The sequence below is a fragment of the Mobula birostris genome, chromosome 8 (genome assembly GCF_030028105.1).
Source record: "Mobula birostris isolate sMobBir1 chromosome 8, sMobBir1.hap1, whole genome shotgun sequence".
NCBI lineage: Eukaryota > Metazoa > Chordata > Chondrichthyes > Myliobatiformes > Myliobatidae > Mobula > Mobula birostris.
The window spans coordinates 78657145-78680061 of NC_092377.1; the positions used below are offsets into that span (position 1 = coordinate 78657145).

General features: G+C 41.6%; 1 protein-coding gene across 2 annotated transcripts in view; it reads left to right on the plus strand.

Moving 5' to 3' along the window:
* Positions 1–22917, plus strand: part of pak5 (p21 protein (Cdc42/Rac)-activated kinase 5) — a 244669-nt gene that overhangs the window by 129150 nt on the left and 92602 nt on the right. For both annotated transcript variants that reach the window (XM_072267089.1, XM_072267090.1), the window contains exon 3: positions 7627–7850. In XM_072267089.1, the coding sequence (XP_072123190.1) occupies positions 7647–7850 (204 nt within the window). In that variant the 5' untranslated portion in view covers positions 7627–7646. The remainder of the gene's footprint in view (positions 1–7626; positions 7851–22917) is intronic.

A 22917-nucleotide genomic window follows, 5' to 3' on the forward strand; every position in this document is an offset into this window, starting at 1 on the left:
GTGGATGGATGAATTTGTTGGCTGGTGGAAAGGAGGGAGAGCATATAGTGTGTATGTTTCCTTTTCCTTCTTTTCCCTTTTCCTTCTCCCAGGGCCTCCTGTCCCTTGATCCTCTCATATCCCTTTTGCCAATCAACTGTCCAGCTCTTGGCTCCATCCCTCCCCCTCCTGTATTCTCCTATCATTTTGGATCTCCCCCTCCCCCTCCCACTTTCAAATCTCTTACTAGCTCTTCCTTCAGTTAGTCCTGACGAAGGGTCTCGGCCCGAAACGTCGACTGTACCTCTTCCTAGAGATGCTGCCTGGCCTGCTGCGTTCATCAGCAACTTTGATGTGTGTTGCTTGAATTTCCAGCATCTGCAGAATTCCTCGAGTGTGTTACCTTTAACTGGAATATTCAATGTTCATACCTTGTTTTCCAAATTGTGTTTAGCCTCTCCATAGTAATGGAAAATGTTAATGACATACAGATCAGTCTGGGAGTGGGAAGGGGAGTGAAAATAATAATGAACCGGAAGCTCAAGATGTCCGTTGAGGACAGAATGCTGGTGCTCCACAAAATAGTCCTCTTGTCTAGTCCATTTGTTTCAGCAACATAGAGGAGATCCAATTACAGTATGTGCATTGAATGTAGTAAACCAGGATGGGAGAGGTGCAGGTGAAGCTTTGCTTCATTTGGAAAGTGCCAGAGAAGGTATGGATTAGATTAGGATAGATGAGTGCATGAGAAGGAGAATGGTCCCTGTGGGTGGAGCTGGGAGAGAGGAGATCAGGGTAATGGAATAATGCTGGCACTGACAAATAACAGAAGATGCTGTGTTAAATCATCCTCAAAGGGTGATGGAATGAAAGATGAGAACCAAGGAGACTCTTTGCTGTTCTATATTAAGTGGGAGGGGAGAGAATATGAACAGATATGCAAGAAATAGATGAGGTAGAAGTTGGAGACTCACCATCATTGATGACAAAGGTGAATCTACTTCTCATTATCCATGCTTTCTGAGTATTCTTATCCATGTTCTTTTTCATTTTCAGCTAAAAGAAAACCTTCCCAGCATATATTTTAAACAAGCTTTTAGTTTTCTTTCAAATTCTGCTCATTGTGAACTTCATTGTCACTGTAATCTTTTTATCTACCATTGAATCTGTAACATAATAAATACTGCAGATGCTGAAAAAATCCAGAGCAACACACACACACACACACACACACACACACACACACACACACACACACACACACACACACCATGCTGGAGGAACTCAGCAGGTCAGGCAGCATCTATGGAAATGAAAGAATAGTCGACATTTTGGGCTGTTTATTTATTTCTGTAGAATTTGTATGTTGCAGTGGATCTTCAGATTTTTTTCTCCATTAAATAAAATTAAAGTAAGTATTATTTGTTAACCAATATTTACTGAAGTAATTGCTAACCAATTTTCAGGAATAATTCAGTTTTTATGCATGAAGTTAAAATGTTAGCTACCACCTTCTAGTTGTTACTATGCAGTTCAGAAATAAACTTGGATATGGTTATATGCATTGTTAAAGAGCATTTTCATGCAGTAATTGTTTTATCTGCTCAAGTTTTGCAGCATATACTAAATGCAAACCTATCTAATTCATAATTCATCTGTTTTAGGATGAGTTTTTGGTTTTGTACTTGTTAAAGCATACAAGCAAGAACTGAAATATGTAAAAATATTAAGGCAATATACTATAGATTCTGGAAACCCAAAATTGCAGTAGATTTTGGGTACGTTCAGACTTTTATCTATGAAAAGTGAAGGAATTACTAGACTGGACTTCATTACCTGATATCACCCATCATGAACCTTGTTGAGCTGCAGCTTAAAATGATGAACACACAACTATTTTATATTAACTAACCTGAAATAGTCTCTGTGTAATTCACCAATTATCAGAGGGAGAGGGGCTTCATTTTGAGCAGCAATTAGCACTGAACTCCTTGGTGATGTGCCTTACCTCGGTTCTATTGTTTGGGATGATGCGACTTCATACTCACCTTCCACCCTCAGAAAAAGATGCAGCTGAACCAGTCGTATTTTGAGTGAAAGCATAAATATGAGCACAGAGAATTCCACTGCATTTCTGGGCAGAATTGATGGAAGTAGCATAAAGAATTAGGGAATTTATTACATGAATTGGATTATATCCAAAACTATGTCCACTTGAGTATTTCATGATTTATTATGGTGGTTCAGGATTCGATTCAGAATCAGAATCAAGTTTAATATCGCAGACATATGTCATGAAATTTCTTGTTTTGAGGCAGAAGTACATTGCAATATATAATAATTTTACAGATCTATAAATTGCAAAAGAAATTTACAATACTTTGCGAAAGTCTTAGGGACGTATATATAGCTAGGGTGCCTAAGACTTTTGCACAGCACTTCAGTGATTTTATGTATTGCACTGTACCGCTGCCACTAAAAAAATCATGAAATATGTGAGTGATGATAAACCTGATTCTGATATAGGTCTCTGTTGTGGACTGAGAGTGGGAAGGGAACAAGGAGAGGGGAATGAATCATGTTTGAGAAAAGGGAAAGGGAGAGGGGAGGGAGTGGGAATCACCAGAGAGACATTCTGTAAAGATAAATAAACCAGTTGCTTGGAATCAAGTGACTTTGCCTGGTGTCTCAGGGCTGGATATGTCTCCACCCTCAACCCCCCTCCCCCCGCCACAGTACTACTCTGCCACCTGTCCCACACCCCTCCCCTGGCACACTGCCCTCGCCAATCCCAACAAACTTTGCTCCTGCCAGGTGAACAATCTCGCTCCACGTTGACAAATACAGTACTGTACAAAGGTCTTAGACACCCTAGCTGTATATATGTGCTGAAGACTTTTGTACAGTACTGTATACAGAATATAAAATAAATTAAATCTGCAGTGCAAAACGTGAGCAAAAAAGAAAATAAAATAGTAAGGTAGTATACATGAGTTCGTTGTCCATTCAGAATCTGGCAGAAGGGCAGAAGCTGATGCTAAAATGTTCAGTGTGTCTTCAGACTCCTGCACCACCTTCTTGATAGTAGCAATGAGAAGAAAGCATGTCCTGGGTGACTGGGATCCTTATTGATAGATGCTGCCTTTTTGAGGCATTGCTTTTTGAAGATGTCCTCATTGCCGAGGAGGCTAGTGCCCATGATGGAGATGGCTAAGTTTCCAACTTTCTGCAGGTTCTTGCAGTTCTGTGCTGAGACCCCTCCATACCAAATGGTAATGCAACCAGCTAGAATGTTTTCCGCAGTAGGCTGTAGAAATTTGCATGAGTCTTTAGTAACATACCAAATCTCCTCAGACTCCTAATGAAATATAGCTGCTGTCATGCCTTTTTTCTAATTGCATCGGTATGTTAGGACCAGGATAGATCTTCAAAGCTGTTGACTCCCAGCAACCTGGAACTGTTCCCCCTTTCCACTTGCTGATCACTCAGTGACGACTGGTATGTTTTATTTTGACTTCCCCTTCCTAAAATCCACAGTCCATTCCTTGGCCGTAATGATGTTGAGTGAAGGTTGTTGTTGCAACACCACTTAACCAGCTGATCTATTTCACTTCTGAATCCTCATCACCATCTGAAATTCTGCCATCAATAGTTGTGTCATCAGTGAATTTATAGATGGAGCATGAGCTGTGCCCAGCCACACGTGTGTGTTTAGAGAGAGTAGAGCAGTGGGCTCAGCATGCATCCTTGAGGTGCACCAGTGTTGATTCTGAATTGCAAGAGGTAGAGGTCCTTGCTAAGGCATGAGCTGGTTCTGGCCATGATCAGCTTCTCAAAGCACTTCATCACAGTATATGTGATTGCTTTTGGGCGATAGTTGCTGAGGCAGCTCACCCTTTTATTGGGCACTGCTATTATTGTCGCACCTTTGAAGCAAGTGGGGACATCCAGCTACAGCAGTGAAGGATTGACGATGTCTTTGAACACTCCTGCCAGTTGGTTTGCATAGGTTTTCAATGCCCTATGAGATACACCATCAGAGCCTGAATCCTTGTGAGGGTTCATTCTCTTGAAAGATGTTCTGATGTCAACCTCTAAGACAGAAGTCACAAGGTTACACAAGGTAAATTGAATTCATGTTCAATATGAAATACCGACATTCCCTACATTCATTAGTGGTATGGTTCTACCGAACACATGCTGTAGAAAGAGGTTTTCAAATATCATTCAATTTTTTAGACAATCAGTTATTGAAAGGAGCATTTGAAAATGATTTGAAATGAACATTTCATCTCCCATCAGGTAGACCTTAAGCCTCTGTTTCTTTCTTTGATAACAGACCCAACTATTTTCCCTTCACCACTACCACCCTCCTACATTTGAGAGAACTGATATTCTCCCTTAACAATTGTTCTTTCAGCTGTTCCCATTTTTTTCAGACTAAAGGTATATGAGCATTCACATGGGCCCAAGTGATCTGATTTTTCATTGGCTATGTGAGTCAATCTCTGTTCCAAACCTATGCTGGTAATGATCCCCAACTCTTTCTCTGTTACATTGACAACTTCACCACTAACTTCTACCCCACCCTTAAATTCACTTGGTTCATCTCTGACACCTCTCTCTCCCCTTTCTTGATCTGTCTCTACATCCAGAACAGATTATCCACCAACATCTGGTACAAATTCACAACGACGTCCATAATTACTTAGACTACATCTCTTCTCATCCTGTCTTTTGCAAGAATACTCTTCTCTTTTAGTTTTTCCGTCTCCACTGCATCTGCTCTTGCAATGAGTCTTTCATTTCAAGAACATCCATGATACTCTCTCTTTGTCAGAAAACTGCTATCAATGAAGCCCTCAAACACATTTCCACCATTTCCTGCATGTCCGCTCTCACCTCATTCCTATCCCCAATGTAACACGGATGGGGCTCTTCTTGTCCTTGCCTAACACCTCACTAGTCTCCATACAACACATCATTCTCCACAACCATATCTCCATCACAATCCCATCACTAGGCATATCTTCCCCTTTCTGTTTTCCACAGGGATCACTCTCTCCACAATTCCCTTCTCCACTTGTCCCTCCCTACTGATCCTCCAGTAGGTACTTATCGCTGCTTTTGTACTAAGTGTTACACCTGTCCCTGCACCTCCTACTTCAGCACCATTCAGGGTACTAAACAGTCCTTTCAGGTGAATCTACACTTCACACACTGGGATCATTTATTATATTTAGTGCTCCCAGTGTGGTCTCTTCTACATTGGTGAGACCTGACATACAGTAGATTGGGGGATTGCTTTGTCAATTAACCATGCTGCATCCGTCATAAAAGCCAGTTTAATTCCACTTCCTATTCCCACGCTGAGAAGTCTGTCCATGGCTTCCTCTACTGTCATGTTGAGACCAAAAGCAGATGGGAGGAGCAACACCTCATATTCCATCTTGATATTTTCCAATCCAATGGCAACAATGTTGATTTCTCTAACTTCCGATAATCATGCCCCTGTGTTTTCACCCTCCCTCTTTGTTTTCCTTTATCCCTCTGGCCTACTTACCTCTTCTCTTTCCATCTCATGAACTGCCCAAAACCAACAACAGTCAGCCCTCTTTATCCATGGGGGATTGGTTCTGGGACCCCCCCCCCACACACACAGATAGCAACAAACGCGGATGCTCAAGTCCTTTAATAATCTATCTCAGTGCAGGTGGACTTTAGGACCCGGGGGAGCTCTGGACCTGCCGCCTGCAGCTGCTGCTGAATCCGCAGCTTTTCTGTTCTGTTGACGGAAAACGATCACAATTGAAAATAAAGTGGAAATAATAAAGCGATCGGAAATAGGTGAAGCGTCATTGCAAAAGCATTAGGCTACAGTCAGTCAACGATCGGAACAATTTTAAAGGATAAAGTGAGAATAATGGAGCATGTGAAAGGTCCTGCCCTGATGGAAGCTACAGTTATTACTGAGCAATGCAGTGGTTTAATTATTGAAATACATATGTTTCTTAAGTGTTTTATATGCATAGAATGGTAAAATATTTACTACATACTAAGACAAACATTTGACTAACTGACGCTAAATAATACCGGATGTACCTGTTTGGACTTGCGTACAAATCCGACTTAAAGACTGCCTGTACTTTAAATCATCTCTAGATTACTTATAGTACCTAATACAATGTAAATGCTATGTAAATAGTTGTTATACTGTATTGTTTAGGGAATAATAACAAGAAAAAAAGTCTGTACATGCTCAAAGAACGAGTGCTGGAGACAGAACTTCTGGGTTTTCCCAATCCGCGGTTGGTTGAATCTGTGCATGCGGAACCCACGGATAAGGAGGGCCGACTGTACTTCTTTTTTGCCCCCCACCTCCTTCCTTTTATTCCATCGTCTACTGTCTTCTCTTATCATATTCCTCCTCCTTCATCTATCCCCTTCCGGTTTCTCACATTACTCTCTGCCCTCCTATCTTCCCCTTCTCACTTGGATTCACGTATCACTCAAGGGTTCATGCTCCCCACCTTCCTCCCACACTCTTATTCTGATTTTTGCCTGCTTTCTTCCCTTCCTGGCAAAGGGTCTCATCCTGAAATGTCTTTCTCATTATTCCCCTCTATGGAGAAAATGAATAAAATCCATGTACTGCATTCAGGGTTCATGATGTGTTCTCCTTTATTTGGAAAAGCACCTTCATTCTCTCTGCAGGGCTGACACAGATCTCCATGTCATCTGTCACTTTAGTTTTGCATCCCATTCCCACCCTGAGCTATATACTTGTGGGCTCCCATACTTGTGTAATCTGCTCAACATAAATTTGATGAACTATGCCTTATCTTTGACTTGTTGCACCTTCCTTTTTCAATATCAAATTCTTAAATCACAATCAAGTCATTTTCCCTATCTTTATCAGAACTGACTGACCATTTCTTCTGTAGGTGATCTTTCTGTGATATTAGTTAAGGTTTATTTACCCCCTCTCCATTAATATCCTTGACCTGCTGAGCATTTTCTGCAGCCCTGCATTTTGCACCTTTTCACATTCCTTTGTATTTTCACTAACTGCACTGATAAATGTTGTTCATATTCTCTCTTTTTTTTAAGCTGGCTCATTAACTGGATAACCTCCGGAATTTATTCCCAAAGCAAACATCTCACTCTGTCTGACGTGTTTCCTTTTCCTATCCATCCCCCTGTCCACTTTTCGTGCAGCACAAATCTAACTTGCTTTTTTTTTTCTCTGCCTCAGTTCTGAGGAAGGGTTTTTGAACTGAGATATTAACTTCAGCTCTTTCCAAAGATGCTCTCTGTCCTTCTTTGTGTTTCCAGCATTTTCTGTATGTTTTTATTTCAGTGATTTGCTTTGAGGTTAGCTTGGTTAATGTTTTCTATACTCACCTGCAAATCCAATGATACCAAAGGTCTGTTCTCATCATAATGTATGAGATATGTATGCATTTAATATTTTTTGTATTTCATATATTCTGCTTGCATTGCCCTATTTTAAATATAAATGTATTACATCCTAAAAGTTCCCTATTATATTTTTGATTTACACTAATATGATGCAGATGTCCTCTTTTTCATGGTAAGATGATTGATGGACAGCTTTTCATATTCTGACCCCCAATATTTTTGTAGGTCTATTAGAATGGTCCAGTATGTTTGGAAAGAAGAAGAAGCGCCTTGAAATCTCTGCACCCTCTAACTTTGAACATCGGGTTCATACTGGATTTGACCATCATGAGCAGAAATTCACAGGACTTCCTCAGCAATGGCAGAGCTTGCTCGCAGATACAGCAAATCGGCCAAAACCTATGGTTGACCCATCATGTATCACACCTATACAGCTAGCACCTATGAAGGTACAATGTTTTGTTCATTATCATGTAGTATCTGTTTAGTTTTGCATTTATTCATTATATTGAGAATCCATCTGCCCTTAGTATAATGTAACTATTGAGCAATTACAATTTATAACTTGAAGTGAATGATATCTAAGTAATAACCTAGGCTTAATCATTGTTCTACTTGTAACTCGGGTAATTTGCCACATAATAGTGTAAAAGTATAATATAATTGGTTTGCATGCACATCTACGAAATTAGAAAGTGGGTAATACTGCTGTGCTAATGTGGAGGTTCTGTGTCCTTGTTATTGTACCTCAAGTTAGATTAAGGTGGTGAGGAATGTTGATAATTTCAGATTTCCTGCTACAAGCCTAAGAGTAGTGGGATTGGAGATAACTGTTTGGCTTTGCCTATGTCAGGTACATAAACTGTAATATGATTAGACAGACATGACAAAGTTTTTTTGTTATCCACTGCAGGTGGTTATTGGTCATTTTTGTAGGCTGCTCCAAAGCATTATCCCTTTGCAGAATGAAATTAAGTAAAAGATAGCTCATGGCTATCATTGTGAGCTACAATGAAAAAAACCATTCAACAATATTCAAACAGTAGTATTCTTGCATACAAATATTCATGTTCAAGCTCCTAATGTTTTTAATTCAATTAGTTGCTTTTCAGCTCATGGATGTAAGTTCTTCAATAGAACACGTAGTTATATCTTAAGTAGACTGTTGTTGTTATTGCTTTTATATGATCTTATAATTTGACATGTCTCAAAAGATGTATTTAGACAGGAACGTAATAATTGATTGGGGGAGGCTGCTTTCAGATGAAGAAATGGAAGTCTGGCAAGTGAGAGACTTGAAAAAGAAGTAGGGATGTTCCTGTTAGAGTGAAGAGCAAGGCTGACGGGATTAAGGAACCCTGGTTCATGAAGGATATGGAGCCTTTCAATAGGAGACAGGTACATGTTAGGTGACAGGAAAGTAGCAGCTTTGACAGGAAAGGTAAAGGAGAAATCTCAGATCTTATGAGTATACAAAGAGCAGAAAAGTAACGAGAGAATCGAGACCCGAGATAATCTATGTGATTGTCTGTGTGTGGACGTAGACAGCCACGTGTCCATAGGAGATAGGCATGATCTTAAATGAATCTTTCCTTGCCTATGTTTATGACAGAGTAGGTCATGGAAGCTCAGGATTTCGGGAAAGAGTTCAGTGGTGTCATGAAATATGTCCACATTACGAAACAGGTACTGCAGGTGATCTCAAGGTACATAAAGGTGGATATATCCCTGGGACCTGACCAAGTGTATCCTAGGATATTGGGAGGCGATAGCAAAGAAAAGACTGGGCCCTGGCAGAGATAATTGTATCATTATGAGCAAAGGATGAGATACTGGAAAACTTGAGGGCAGTTAATGTCACAAACAAGAGGAAATTTGCAGATGCTGCAAATCTGAACAACACACACAAAATGCTGGAGGAACTCAGCAGACCAGGCAGCATCTATGGAAAAAAATACAGTTGAGCCGAAACCCTGCCGAAGATGCTGCCTGGCCTTCTGAGTTCCTCCAGCATTTTGTGTGTGTTGGGTGACTAATGTTGTGCCTTTATTTAAGAAGCATTGCAAGGGGAGCTAGGGATCTATAGGCTGATGAGGCTACTATCAGTGAAGAGAAAGTTACTAAATGAGATAAAGAGAGGCAGGATCTGCCAGTGGTCACCCATTTCAATTCCACTTCCCATTCTCATTCTGACATGTCAGTCCATGGCCTCCTCTACAGCCACAATAAGGCCATATTCTGGTTGGAGGAGGTACACCTTATAGTCCTCCAACTTGATGGCATGAACGTCAATTTCTCGAATTTCTGGTAATGCCCCCCCACCTCTCCTTCATTTCCCATTACCATTTTACCATTTCCTTCTCTCACCTTATTTCCTTACATGTCGATCAGCTCCGTCTGGTGCTGTTTACCCTTTTCTTTCTTCCATGGTCTTCTGTCCTTTCCTGTCAGATTCCCCCTTCTCCACCCCTGTATCTCTTTCATCAATCAACGTTCTAGCTCTTTACTTCACCCCTTCCCTTCCCAGTGTCACCTATCAACTTGTGTTTCTTCTTTCCCTCCTTCCATCTTTTTTTGTCCAGTCATGATGAAGGGTCTCAACCTGAAATGTCGACTGTATTCTTTTCTGTAGATACTGCCTAGCCTCCTGAGTTCCTCCAGCATTTTGTGTGTGTAGCTTGGAAAGGCAAGGACTGATAAAGTAGAGTCAGCATTATTTTGTTCATAGGAAATGTGCCTCATAACTTTGGAGTGATAGAGCCATTGAACATTACAGCACAGAAACAACATCTCTGGACCATCTAGTTCATGCCTAACTTTAAATCTGCCTAGACCCATTGACTTGGATCATAGCCCTCCATAACCCTCCCATCCATGTACCTATTCAAATTTCTCTTAAGTTTTGAAATTGAACCCACATCCACATATGCTGGCAACTGGCTCCATGCATTCACCATCCTCTGAATGAAGAAGTTCCCACTCAATGTTCCCCTTAAACATTTCACCTTTCAGCCTTGACTCATAAGCTCTATTTGTAGTCTCATCCAACCTCAGTGGAAAAAGCCTGCTTGTATTTACCCCATCTATACCTCTCATAATTTTGTATACCTCTAGCAAATCTCTGCTCATTCTCCTTCTGCAAGGAACCTATTCAACCTTTCCCTATAACTCAGGTCCTCAAGTCCTGGAAACATCTTTGTAAATTTTCTCTGTACTGTTTCGACCTTATTGACATCTTTCTGGTAGGTAGGTGACCAGGCATACAATACTCCAAATTAGACCTCACTAGCATCTTATCCAACATCAACATAACATCGCAACTCCTGTACTCAGTACTTTGATTTATGAAAACCAAAATGCCCAAAACTCTCTCACAGCCCTGTTCACCTATGATGCCACTTTCAAGGAATTATAAATCTTTATTCCTAGGTCGTTCTGTTTTGCCAAACTCCTCAGAGCCCTACCACTCACTGTGTAAGTCCTACCCTGGTTTGTCCTCCCAAAGTGCAACAGCTCACAGTTGTCTGCATTAAATTCCATCTGCCATTTTTTCAGCCCATTTTACCAGCTGGTCCAGAACCTGCTGCAAGCTTTGATAGTTTTCCTCACAATATACTATGCCCCCAATCTTAATGTTGTCCACAAATTTGCTGATCCAGTTTACTACATTATAGATAACAACCAACAATGCACCAAATCCTGTCCCACACCACTCGTCACAGGCCTCCAGTCAGAGAAGCAACCATCTATTATCACACTGTGGCTTCTCCTGTGAAGCCAATGTCTAATCCAATTTACTACCTCATCTTAAATGCCAAGCAACTCAGTCTCCAATGCAGGACCTTGTCAAATGCCTTGCTATAATCTATGTGGACAACATCCACTGCCTTGCCTTCATCAATTTTCCTGGTAACTTCCTCAAACAACTCTTAAGATTGGTTAGACATGATCTACCATACACAGAGCTATGTTAACTATTCCTAACCAGTCTCTGAATATCCAAATATTTCAATATCTGGTCCCTTAGAATACCTTCCAATAACTTAATAATGATAAACAAAACTCTGCAGATGCTGGGGTGAAAGCAACACTCACAACATGCTGGAGGAACTCAGCAGGTCAGGCAGCATCCGTGGAAACAATCAGTCAACGTTTCAGGCCGGAACCCTTCAGCAGGACTGAAGAGGGAAGGGGCAGAGGCCCTATTAAGAAGGTGGGGGGAGGGTGGGAAGGAGAAGGCTGGTAGGTTCCAGGTGAAAAACCAGTAAGGGGAAAGATAAAGGGGTGGGGGAGGGGAAGCAGGGAGGTGATAAGCAAGAAAGGTGAAGAAGGAATTGGGGAAAACACAATGGGTAGTAGAAGGAGGTGGAACCATGAGGGAGGTGATAGGCAGCTGGGAGAGGGGGCAGAGTGAAATAGGGATAGGGGAAGGGAGGGGGAGGGAATTACCGGAAGTTGGAGAATTCTATGTTCATACCAAGGGGCTGGAGACTACCTAGATGGTATATGAGGTGTTGCTCCTCCAACCTGAGTTTAGCCTCATCATGGCAGTAGAGGAGGCCATGTATGGACATATCCGAACGGGAGTAGGAAGCAGAGTTGAAGTGGGTGGCAACCGGGAGATCCTGTCTGTTGTGGCGGACGGAGTGGAGGTGCTCGACGAAGCGGTCCCCCAATCTGCGTCGGCTTAATAATGATGTCAGACTCACTGGCCTATAATTTCCCAGCTTATTCTTAGAGCCTTTCTTAAACAACAGAAGAACATTTGCTACCCTCCAGTCCTCTGGCACCTCACCCGTGGTCAAGAATGTTTTAAATATCTCTGCTAGGCCTCCTGAAATTTCTGCACTAGCTTCCCACAAGGTCCAAGAGAACACCTTGTCAGGCCCTGGGGATTTATCCACCTTAATTTGCCTCCAAGACAGCAAACATAGAAACATAGAAAATAGGTGCAGGAGTAGGCCATTCGGCCCTTCAAGCCTGCACACGCATTCAGTATGATCATGGCTGATCATCCAACTCAGAACCCTGTACCAGCCTTCCCTCCATACCCCCTGATCCCTTTAGCCCCAAGGGCCATATCTAACTCCCTCTTAAATATAGCCAATGAACTGGCCTCAACTGTTTCCTGTGGCAGACAATTCCACAGATTCACCACTCTCTGAAGAAGTTTTTCCTAATCTCAGTCCTAAAAGGCTTCCCCTTTATCCTCAAACTGTGACCCCTCGTTCTGGACTTCCCCAACATTGGGAACAATCTTCCTGCATCTAGCCTGTCCAATCCCTTTAGGATTTTATACATTTCAATCAGATCCCCCCTCAATCTTCTAAATTCCAACGAGTATAAGCCTAGTTCATCCAGTCTTTCATCATATGAAAGTCCTACCATCCCAGGAATCAATCTGGTGAACTTTCTTTGTACTCCCTCTATGGCAAGGATGTCTTTCCTCAGATTAGGGGACCAAAACTGCACACAATACTCCAGGTGTGGGCTCACCAAGGCCTTGTACAACTGCAGTAGTACCTCCCTGCTCCTGTGCTCGAATCCTCTTGCTATAAATGCCAGCATACCATTTGCCTTTTTCACCACCTGCTGTACCTGCATGCCCACTTTCAATGACTGGTATATAATGACACCCAGGTCTCGTTGCACCTCCCCTTTTCCTAATCGGCCACCATTCAGATAATAATCTGTTTTCCTGTTTTTGCCACCAAAGTGGATAACTTCACATTTATCCACATTAAATTGCATCTGCCATGAATTTGCCCACTCACCTAACCTATCCAAGTCACCCTGCATCCTCTTAGCATCCTCCTCACAGCTAACACTGCCGCCCAGCTTCGTGTCATCCGCAAACTTGGAGATGCTGCATTTAATTCCCTCATCTAAGTCATTAATATATATTGTAAACAACTGGGGTCCCAGCTCTGAGTCTTGCAGTACCCCACTAGTCACTGCCTGCCATTCTGAAAAGTTCCCGTTTATTCTCACTCTTTGCTTCCTGTCTGCCAACCAATTCTCTATCCACATCAATACCTTACCCCCAATACCGGGTGCTTTAAGTTTGCACACTAATTTCCTGTGTGGGACCTTGTCAAAAGCCTTTTGAAAATCTAAATATATCTCATGTGTAATCTGTATGCGGTCCATGACCTTGCTGCTACTTTGCCTCACTTATATAGTTACTGTGTTCATCTCCTAAGTAAGTATAGATGCAAAAAATCCATTTAAGAGCTCCCCCATCTTATTCAGCTCTATGCATAGATGACCAGTCTGATCTTCCAGATCCAGAGGGCCAAGTTTGTAACCTGCTATCCTTTTGCTCTTACTATTTCAGTAGAAGCCCTTGGAATTCTTGTTCACATTGTCTGCTAAAGTAACCTCATGCCTCCTTTTAGCCATCCTGATTTCCTTCTTAAGTATTCTTTGCATTACTTATACTCTTCGAGTATCTCATTTGCTCCTTCCTACCTATGTCTGCTATGCACCTCATCCTACTTCTTAACCAGGGCCTCAAAATCTTTCAAAAACCAAGTTTCCTTAAACGTGTTCTCTTTGCCTTTTATTCTGAGAGAAACATACAAACTCTATACTCACTTTTGAAAGCGTCCTACATACCAAGTATATCTTTGTCAGAAAACAACCTGTCCCAATCTACACTTGCCAGATCCTTTCTGATGCCATCAAAATTGGTCTTTCTCCAATTTAAAATCTCAACCAGAGGATCAGACTGATCATTTTCCATAACTATCTTGAAACTAATAGCATTATGATCACTAGATGCAAAGTGTTCCCTTGCACAAACTTCTGTCACCTGCCTTATCTCATTCCCTAATAGGAGATTTAATGTCACACTTTCTCTGGTTGTGACCTCTATGTACTGATTAAAGGAACTTTCGTGAACACATTTGACAAACTATCCCATCCAACCTTTTTCAGTCAATATGTTTAAAGTTAAAATCACCTTCTTATCACAACCTTGTGTTTCCTTGAACAATCTGCAATCTCTACAAATTTGCTCCTCTAAATCCTACTAACTGTTGAGTGGTCTACAATCTAATTCAATTAACACGATCATCCCTTTCTTATTCCTTAATTCCACCCATATAGTCTCGATAGATGAGCTCTCCAGTCTGTCCTGTCTGACCACTGCTGTGATATTTTCCCTGACTGGTATTGCTATCTCTCCCATTCTATCATGTCTAAAACAACAAAACCCTGAAACATTGAGCTACCGGTCCTGCCCCTCTATGTTTCTCACCAATGGCTTCAATGTCATAATTCCACCTACCAATCCATGCCCTAATCTCATCTGCCTTTCCTACAATACTCCTTGCATTGAATTATACACAATTCACAACATTAGTTCCAGCATGCTCAGCCTTTTGATTTCTGACTTTGTATTTAAACTTAACAATATTTTTCCCCATAACCACAACACTACCTGCTCTGGTGCTCTGGTTTCCATCCTCCTGCAACTCTGGGTTAAACTCTTCCCACCCCCTCTCCCCACCCTTTGTGAAGCACTAGCAAACCTTCGCACAAGGATATTGGAGCTGCTCCAGTCCAGGTGCAAACTGTCCCATCTGTACAGGTCCTACCTTTGCTAGAAGACAGCCCAATGGTCCAAAAATCTGAAGCCATCCCTCCTGCACCAACTCCTTAGCCATGTGAAAAACTGTACGTTCTTCTTAGTTCTAGCCTCACTAGCACGAGGCATGGGTGGCAGTACTGCGATCACAACCTTGAACTCTCTGAATTTACTTTGAAGGTTCTTCTCACCCTTCCTATCTAAATCATTGGTACCAACATAGACCACGACCTCTGGCTGCTCATCCTCCCACTTAAGAATACCGTCGACTCAATCTGAGATGTCCCTGAACTCGGCATCCGGGAGGCAGCAAACCATCCGTGAATCTCATTTTTGTCCACAGAATCTCCTGTCTGTTGCTCCAAAGAGTGAATCCTCTATCTCGATAGCTCACCACTTCTACCCCCACCTCTCTTCACTTATGAGCCCCAGAGTCAGACAATGTGCAGAGACCTGACTGCTTTAGCTTTCCTCTGCTCGGTCATCCCCCCCCCCCCAACCCCCAACTGTATCTAAAGCGGTATACCTGTTGTTGAGAGGATGGCAAAAGGCGTACTCTGCACTGGCTTCCTATCCCCTTTCCCCCTCTTGATGGTCACCAAATTTACATGTGTTCTTCACATTGCATGTAACTACCTCCCTGTATCACTTGCTGATCATTTCCTCTGTATCATTGTTGATCAACCCCTCAGCCTCCCAAATGATCTTGAATTCATTTAACTCCAGCTCCAGTTCCTTAACACGGTCTGAAACAAGCTGCAGCTTGATGCATTTCTTGCAGGGGTAGTCAGGTCTCACTGCCTTTTCATATCCTGCAAGAAAAGCATTCCACTATCCTGTCTGGCATCCCCACTGCTCTAACTGCACAATAAGAGAGAAAGAGAATTAAACAAAAAAAAATGTACCTGCAGTCCCCGCCTCTTCTTGCCAAAGCTTCTTTGAGCCAAATCCTCAACTTCCCACTCTAACACTGGTGGATATATGGAATGAGCTGCAAGAGGAAGTAGTAGAGGCTGACAAAGTTGCAACATTTAAAAGGTATGTGGATAAGAAAGGTTTAGAGGGATATGGGCCAAACACAGGCCAATTCGACTGGCTCAGGTAGGTCACTTTGGCAGTGTCGGCGTATTGGGCTGAAGGAGCTGCTTCTATGCCAACTGGATAACTAGTAGATAAGCATAAATGTTTTAGTCATAGAAGACATTTGTTGCTGCATGTTCATATTAATGGATATTCTTCAAAAGTGACAGTATATGTTCAGCCAAACTTATCTGGTATCATAACAGCATAGTGTCTTTTATATGAAAATACAACAAGCATCCTAAAGCTGAAAAGAGAAAGAGGAGTCTATGATATTTTTCAGAGCAACACAAGTTTTCTTTGGGTGCTGACCAGTCTGAGGGGTAGAACGTAGCCCTGTTTTATGTGCTAAGTACAATAAAGTAATATTTGCTTATTCAACTCTGTTTCTGAAATCCAGTTTCATTGAATACTGGTGTAGAGAAATCCAAAATTCTAACCCTTTGAATGAAGAAGTTTCTCTTTTACCCTGACCATTGACTGCTAATTTTGAGACTGATTCTATGCTTCAAATCTCCCAGCATCTACGCTACAACAATGTGTAAGATTTTATCTTTTAATGAGATTATCTCTTATACTTCTAAAATATGGATCATCTCTCATTCTTTGAAAAAATAGAGATATAGACAGTCTCCCTTTAGAACAATCTCCTAGTTGCAAAGACTCTAGTGAATAATATCAACAGCTTACAAATCCTGCCAGAGGTGAAGTGACCTAAACTCCACATAATTTTATCAGCTGTAGTCTTACCGAGACTTGTATTATTATATTAAAGATTTTTACTCTTGTATTACGATTCTTTTGTCATAAATGAAAATCAAGAAGAGAACTGTATATGTTATAAATATGAAATAAAGATAGAAAATTTTGAAAAAAGCTCAGCAGTTCTGGCAGCATCTGAGGGGGAGAAAGAACCACAGATCAGCCCCTAACTCAACTCTCTATACAGTAACAACTGCGTGGCCAGATTCTGTTCTAAGAATATCTACAAGTTTAAAGTTGATACCTCCATGGTGGGACATATCTCAAATAATTATGAGTCGAAGTACTGGAAGGAGATAGAGAGCTAAGTAACATGGGTCATGATGACAACTTTTCCCTCAATGTTAGCAAAACAAAAAAAGCTGATCATTGACTTCAGGAAGTGGACTCTGGTAAACATACTCAACTCTACGTTATTGCTGTTGAGGTAGAGAGGGTTGAGGGCTTCAAGTTCCTCGGGGTGAACACCAATGGCCTGTCCTGGTCCAATGAAGTTGATGCCACAGCCAAGAAAGCTCACCAGTGCTTCTGCTTCCTCAGCTAACTAAAAAAATTTATCACGTCTCTATTGATTCTTCACAATTTTTACCGAGGCATCGTAAAAGAAACATTTTAACTGGATGCTTGATGGCTTTGTATGGCAACTTCTCTGTACGTGACTGCAAGAAACTGTAGAGAGATGTGAACACGTAGATTGAACAATATAGCATGGAATGTGTCCTTCAGTTTATATAGGTTGAGTCAACCTGTATAAACCTACTCTACAATCAATCTAATCCCTCCCTCATACATAGACCAGAACCCTCCAATTCTCCTTCATTCATGAGCCAATCTAAGAATTTCTTAAACATCTGTAATGTGTTGGCTTCAGAATCAGTATCAGGTTTAATATCACCAGCATATGTCGTGAAATTTGTTAAGTTTGCAGCAGGAGTACAATGCAACACATGGTAAACATAGAAAAAAACTGAATTACGGTAAGTGTGTGTGTTTATGTGTGTATATAATGTGTGTGTGTGTGCGTGTATATGTGTATGTATATTAAATAGTTATGTTAAAATAAGTATTGCAAAAAACAGAAATTTTTTTTAAAAAAGCATTGAGGTAGGTTTCATAGGTTCAGTGTCCATTTAGAAATCAGATAGCAGAGGGAAAGAAGCCATTTCTGAATCACAGTGTATGCTTTCAGGCTTCTGTACCTCCTTCCTGATGGTAACAATGAGATGAGGGCATGTCCTCGGTGGTGGGGGTCCTTAATGATGAACGCTGCCTTCCTTAGGCACCAGTCCTTGAAGATGTGTTGAATACTACAGAGGCTAGTACCCATGATAGAGCTGACTAATTTAACAACTTTCTGCAACTTCAGTTCTGTGTAGTAGCACCCCCCCCCCATACCAGACAGTGATGCAGACAGTACATCTGTAGAAATTTTCGAGTATTTTAGGTGACAAACTAAATCTCCTCAAACTCCTGATGAAATATAGCCACTGTCTTGCTTTCTTTATAACTGCATCAATATGTTGCAACCAGGTGGTGTCCTCAGAGATATTGATGCCCAGGAACTTGAAATTGCTTACCCTCTCCACTTCTGATCGCTCTGTGAGGATTAGTTCATGTTCCCTCACTCAACCTTTTCTGAAGTCCACAATCAGCTTTTTGGTCTTACTAACAATGAGTATAAGTATGAGGTTGTTGCTACCCCACCACTGAACTAGCTGAGATATCTCACTCCTGTATGCGCTCTCGTCACCATCTGAAATTTTGCCATCAATGTTTGTATCATCGGCAAAATTACAGATGGCATTTGAACTATGCCTAGCCACCCAGTCATGGGTGTAGAGAGAGTAGAGCAGTGGGCTAAGCACACATCCCTGTGGTGCACCAGTATTAATTGTCAGTGAGGTGGAGGTGTTATTACCAATCCACACAAACTATGGTCTTCCTGTTAGGAAGGTGAGGATCCAGTTGCAGGGGAGGTACAAAGGCCAATGTTCTGTAGCTTTTTGATCAGGACTGTAGGAATGATGGTGCTAAAAGCTAAGCTATAGTCAGTAAACAGCATCCTAACATAGGTATTTGTATTGTACAGTTGATCCAAGTCAGCGTTGAGAGCCATTGAGATTTTGTCTGTTGTAGACCTAATGTGGCGATAGGCCAATTGCAGTGGGTCCAGGTCCTTCCTGAGAAGGGTGTTGAGTCTAGCTATGACGAACTTCTCAAAGCGTTTCATCACCGTAGATGTGAGTGCTACTGGATGATAGTTGTTGAGGCAGCTCATGTTGCCCTTCTTGGGCACTGGTATAATTTTTGCCCTTTTGAAGAAGGTGGGAACTTTCGACTGTTGCAATGAGAAATTGAAATGTCTTTAAACACCCCCACCAGTTGGTTGGCACAAGTTTTGAGAGCCTTACCAGGTACTCCATTGGGGCCTATCGCCTTGCAAGGATCCACCCTCCTAAAAGACAGTGTGACGTCAGCCTCTGTGACAGAGATCACAGGGTCACCAGATGCAGCAGGGATCATCATAGCTATAGCTTAATTCTTCCTTTCAAAACAAGCATAAAAGGCATTGAGCTCATCTGGAAGTGAAGCATCACTGTTGTTCATGCTGTGTTTTGCATTGTAGGAAGTAATAGCTTGCAAACACTGCCAGAGTTGACGTGTATCTGTTGTTGCCACTAACTTCTCTCAAAACTGTCTCTTAGCTCTTGAAATAGGTCTCTGCAGGTCACACCTGGTTTTTTTATGTAGACCTGGGTCACCAGATTTAAATGCCACAGATTTAGCCCTCAGCAGTGATGGTCTGGGCCGAATCCATTACTTTTTGCAGGATTTTCCATTCCAGGGCTTTGGTGTTTCCATACCAGGCTGTGATGCAGCTAGTCAATATACTCTCTACCACACTTCTATAGAAGTTGGTCAGAGTTATAGATGTCGTGCCGAATCATGGCAAATTCCAAAGGAAGTGGAGGTACTGCCATATTTTCTTCGTAGTTGCTCTTACGTGCTGGGTCCAGGCCAGGTCCTCTGAAATGATAATACAATTTAAACTTGCTGACCAGCTCCACCCCAGATCTTCTTGGCAATCAATATGTAGCACACTCTACAACCAACAACTCCCTAGCTATGTTGGTTCCTGGGTCATCCCTTGAGTTCATGCTTGGATCTGTACTTTACAATAACAGTATACAGTAGACATACATTCTATACTGAGTTGAGTTTATAGCTAAGCAGAGAGGAATACTGTGTATTTAAAATTTCAATGATACATCTATACACTCAGTATGCTATTCAACAGCATCGTAAATATTAAATTTTCCCATTCAAGCCTAAATATTTAATGGCTGTGGAGGATCTCTTACTCTTGTGGATAACATCTTTCCTTGCCCGGGGGGTGGGGGGGATGCAGTCTGCTTGGCAGGTGAGTCTTGTGGGTGTGAAACAACCTTGAATAATATCATCACAGGAACAGCACAGCCAGTGAGTTGTTGGTTATGGAGTGTGCTGCATGCACCATATATCAGCTACAAATTTCTTATTCAGTGTCCGTGTAGTGTGTTCTGCTGACATTGCTCACAATATGTTTTTTAGATTCTGGACAAACCTTTCCACCAAGCCATTTGTAGCTGGGTGGTACGGTGCGGATGTTATATGTCTTATTCCATTCATTTTCAGGAATGATTGAGACTGTTCAGCAATAAACTGTGGTCCATTGTCACAAAGTGTTCTGGATCCACCAGTCTTTGAGAAGAGCCTTCTCAACATATGAACAGTGTGCAAGGCTGCAGTGGAGGCTATTGGGGATACTTCTGCCCACTTCGTAGCTGTATCCACTATTACCAAGAAATTTGTGCCCATGAATGGTCTGGCAAAATCCACATGAACCGCATTTCCAGGGATAGAGAGGCACTGTTCTTGGCATCTTCTGGACATGCTGGTATTCTGAACAAAGCGTAGCAAGCTGCTTGCTCTGTTGATCTGTCCTAAATACCAGACAAAGCTTCGAGCCAATGCTTTCAATTTGATATGCCTAGATGACTGGCATGTAGTTCCTCTAACACTTTAGCTCTCAGCTTGGATGGTGCATCAACTCTCAGTCCCACATAAGGCAACCACCATCAAGGACAAGTTTATCTCCACACTAGTAAAACAATTTCTGCTGCACATTCCAGCCATTTTATTTTGCTATGTAGACCTAAGACATTTGTGGCGTCTTCTGGTTTTCCTTTGGATCATCTCTGCCATAATAAGGAGATTTTCAATTTGCATTAGGGAGAATGCGTCAAGAGGAATGTCCTTTTTGTACAATGTTCAGGTATTTTCTTTTCCAAAGGTAAATGGGACAATCCATCAGCATTTCAGTGATTCTTCATGAATTTGATGTTGTAATTGTGACTTCCAAGAAACAGAGCCCATTTCTGCATTCACGCTGCTGTTGTTAGTGGAACACCCTTCTGTGGATTGAACATGGAAACAAATGCTTGATCATCAGCGATGAGGGTAAACTCTCTCCAATACAGGTATTGGTTGAAACATTTTATACCCCAAACCAGACTCAAGGCTTATCTGTCAAACTGTGTGTAATTTTTCTCTGCAGCAGTAAGGGAATGCGATGCAGAGGCTATGAGGTATTCTCTTCCATCATTCATAACATGTGACATGAGTGCCCTATACCATAATGCAAGGTGTCACAGGCAAACTTCACTGGACAACATAGATCATAATGTGTGAGTACAGTGTCTGACGTCACCATTTCTTTTATCTTTTGAAAGCCACCTCACACTACTTTGTCCATTGTCATTTATTCCCAATCTGTCGTGATGAGTTCAAGGGTTGGAACACAGTAGCCAGGTTCAGCAGGAATCTGTGAATTGATAAATCCTAAAAAGGACCGCAACTGTTGACACCCAAGATCATCCACCACTGCTTAAATTTTCTCAGCACACTTGTGTAATCGTGTAATCAGTGGTGTGACCACAGTAGGTGATGCTTGGTTTAAAGAACTTGTACTTACTACATCATGCTCTGAGCCTATAATCTTCTAATCTTTTTAATAGTTTTGAGATTTTGGAGATGATCCTTGTCATCATCATCATCGGTAGCAATAATGTCATCCAGGTAACACTAAGCCCCTGGGCAACCTAGCAGCACCTGGTTCATTGCTTTCTGCCGGAGTGCAGGTGTGGATGGTGCTTCAAAAATAAGCCTATTGTAATAATTATCCCTCTGGTAAGTGTTTATGGTGAGAAACACTTTGGACTCTTTTTCCATCTGCAAGTACGCCTCCACTAAGTCCACTTTGCTGAGGTGTTGTCCTTCAGAAGGGCTTGCAAAGATGTCCTTTATCCTGGGCAGAGGGTATTGGTCTACTTTGAGTACTGGGATGATGGTAACCTTAAAATCACCACAGATCCTAACAGACCCATCCTTCTTTGTTACTGGGATCAGTGGTAGTGCTTATGGGCTCCACTCAATCTTGAAAAGAATTCCTTCAGCCTCCATGTGATCTAGCTCACTGACTGCTTTATCATTGATGGTATCAGGAACTGGTGGGCTTTGCAAAACTGGGTATGGCAATTTCACTTAACACTATTTTACTCTTAATATGTTTGAGTTTTCCAATGCCATCCTTGATGTGGTGGCATCATCCAGTACCGTGCTTAATTCACTTTCAGTTGATTATTGCAGGGGATGTGGCATGCAAACGCTGGATGGATCTCCATTCAAGTAGTAGTTGTCTCAGCCAATCAAGGCCCCTCAATTCTGGTCCTCCAGTTTTTACCACATAAAAGCCCAATGTGGCTTGTTAGTTGCCGTATTTCACTATTATGAATGTTATTCCTACAAGAGTTATATTTTCTCCAATATAAGTTCTTAGTTGGCTCTCTGAAGTCTTCATTTCAGTATCTTTGAAATGCCATTCAAACTCATTTTGTGGAATAACTGAAACAGCCGAGCCACTGTCCAATTCAATTTTAATTAATTTGCTATTCACTTCTGGTATAAGCCATGTTTCTTCTCTCTTTTAGTTTTCACATTGTAAATCGTAAACCTGCCTGGTCCTGTGTCACTCTCATCATTAT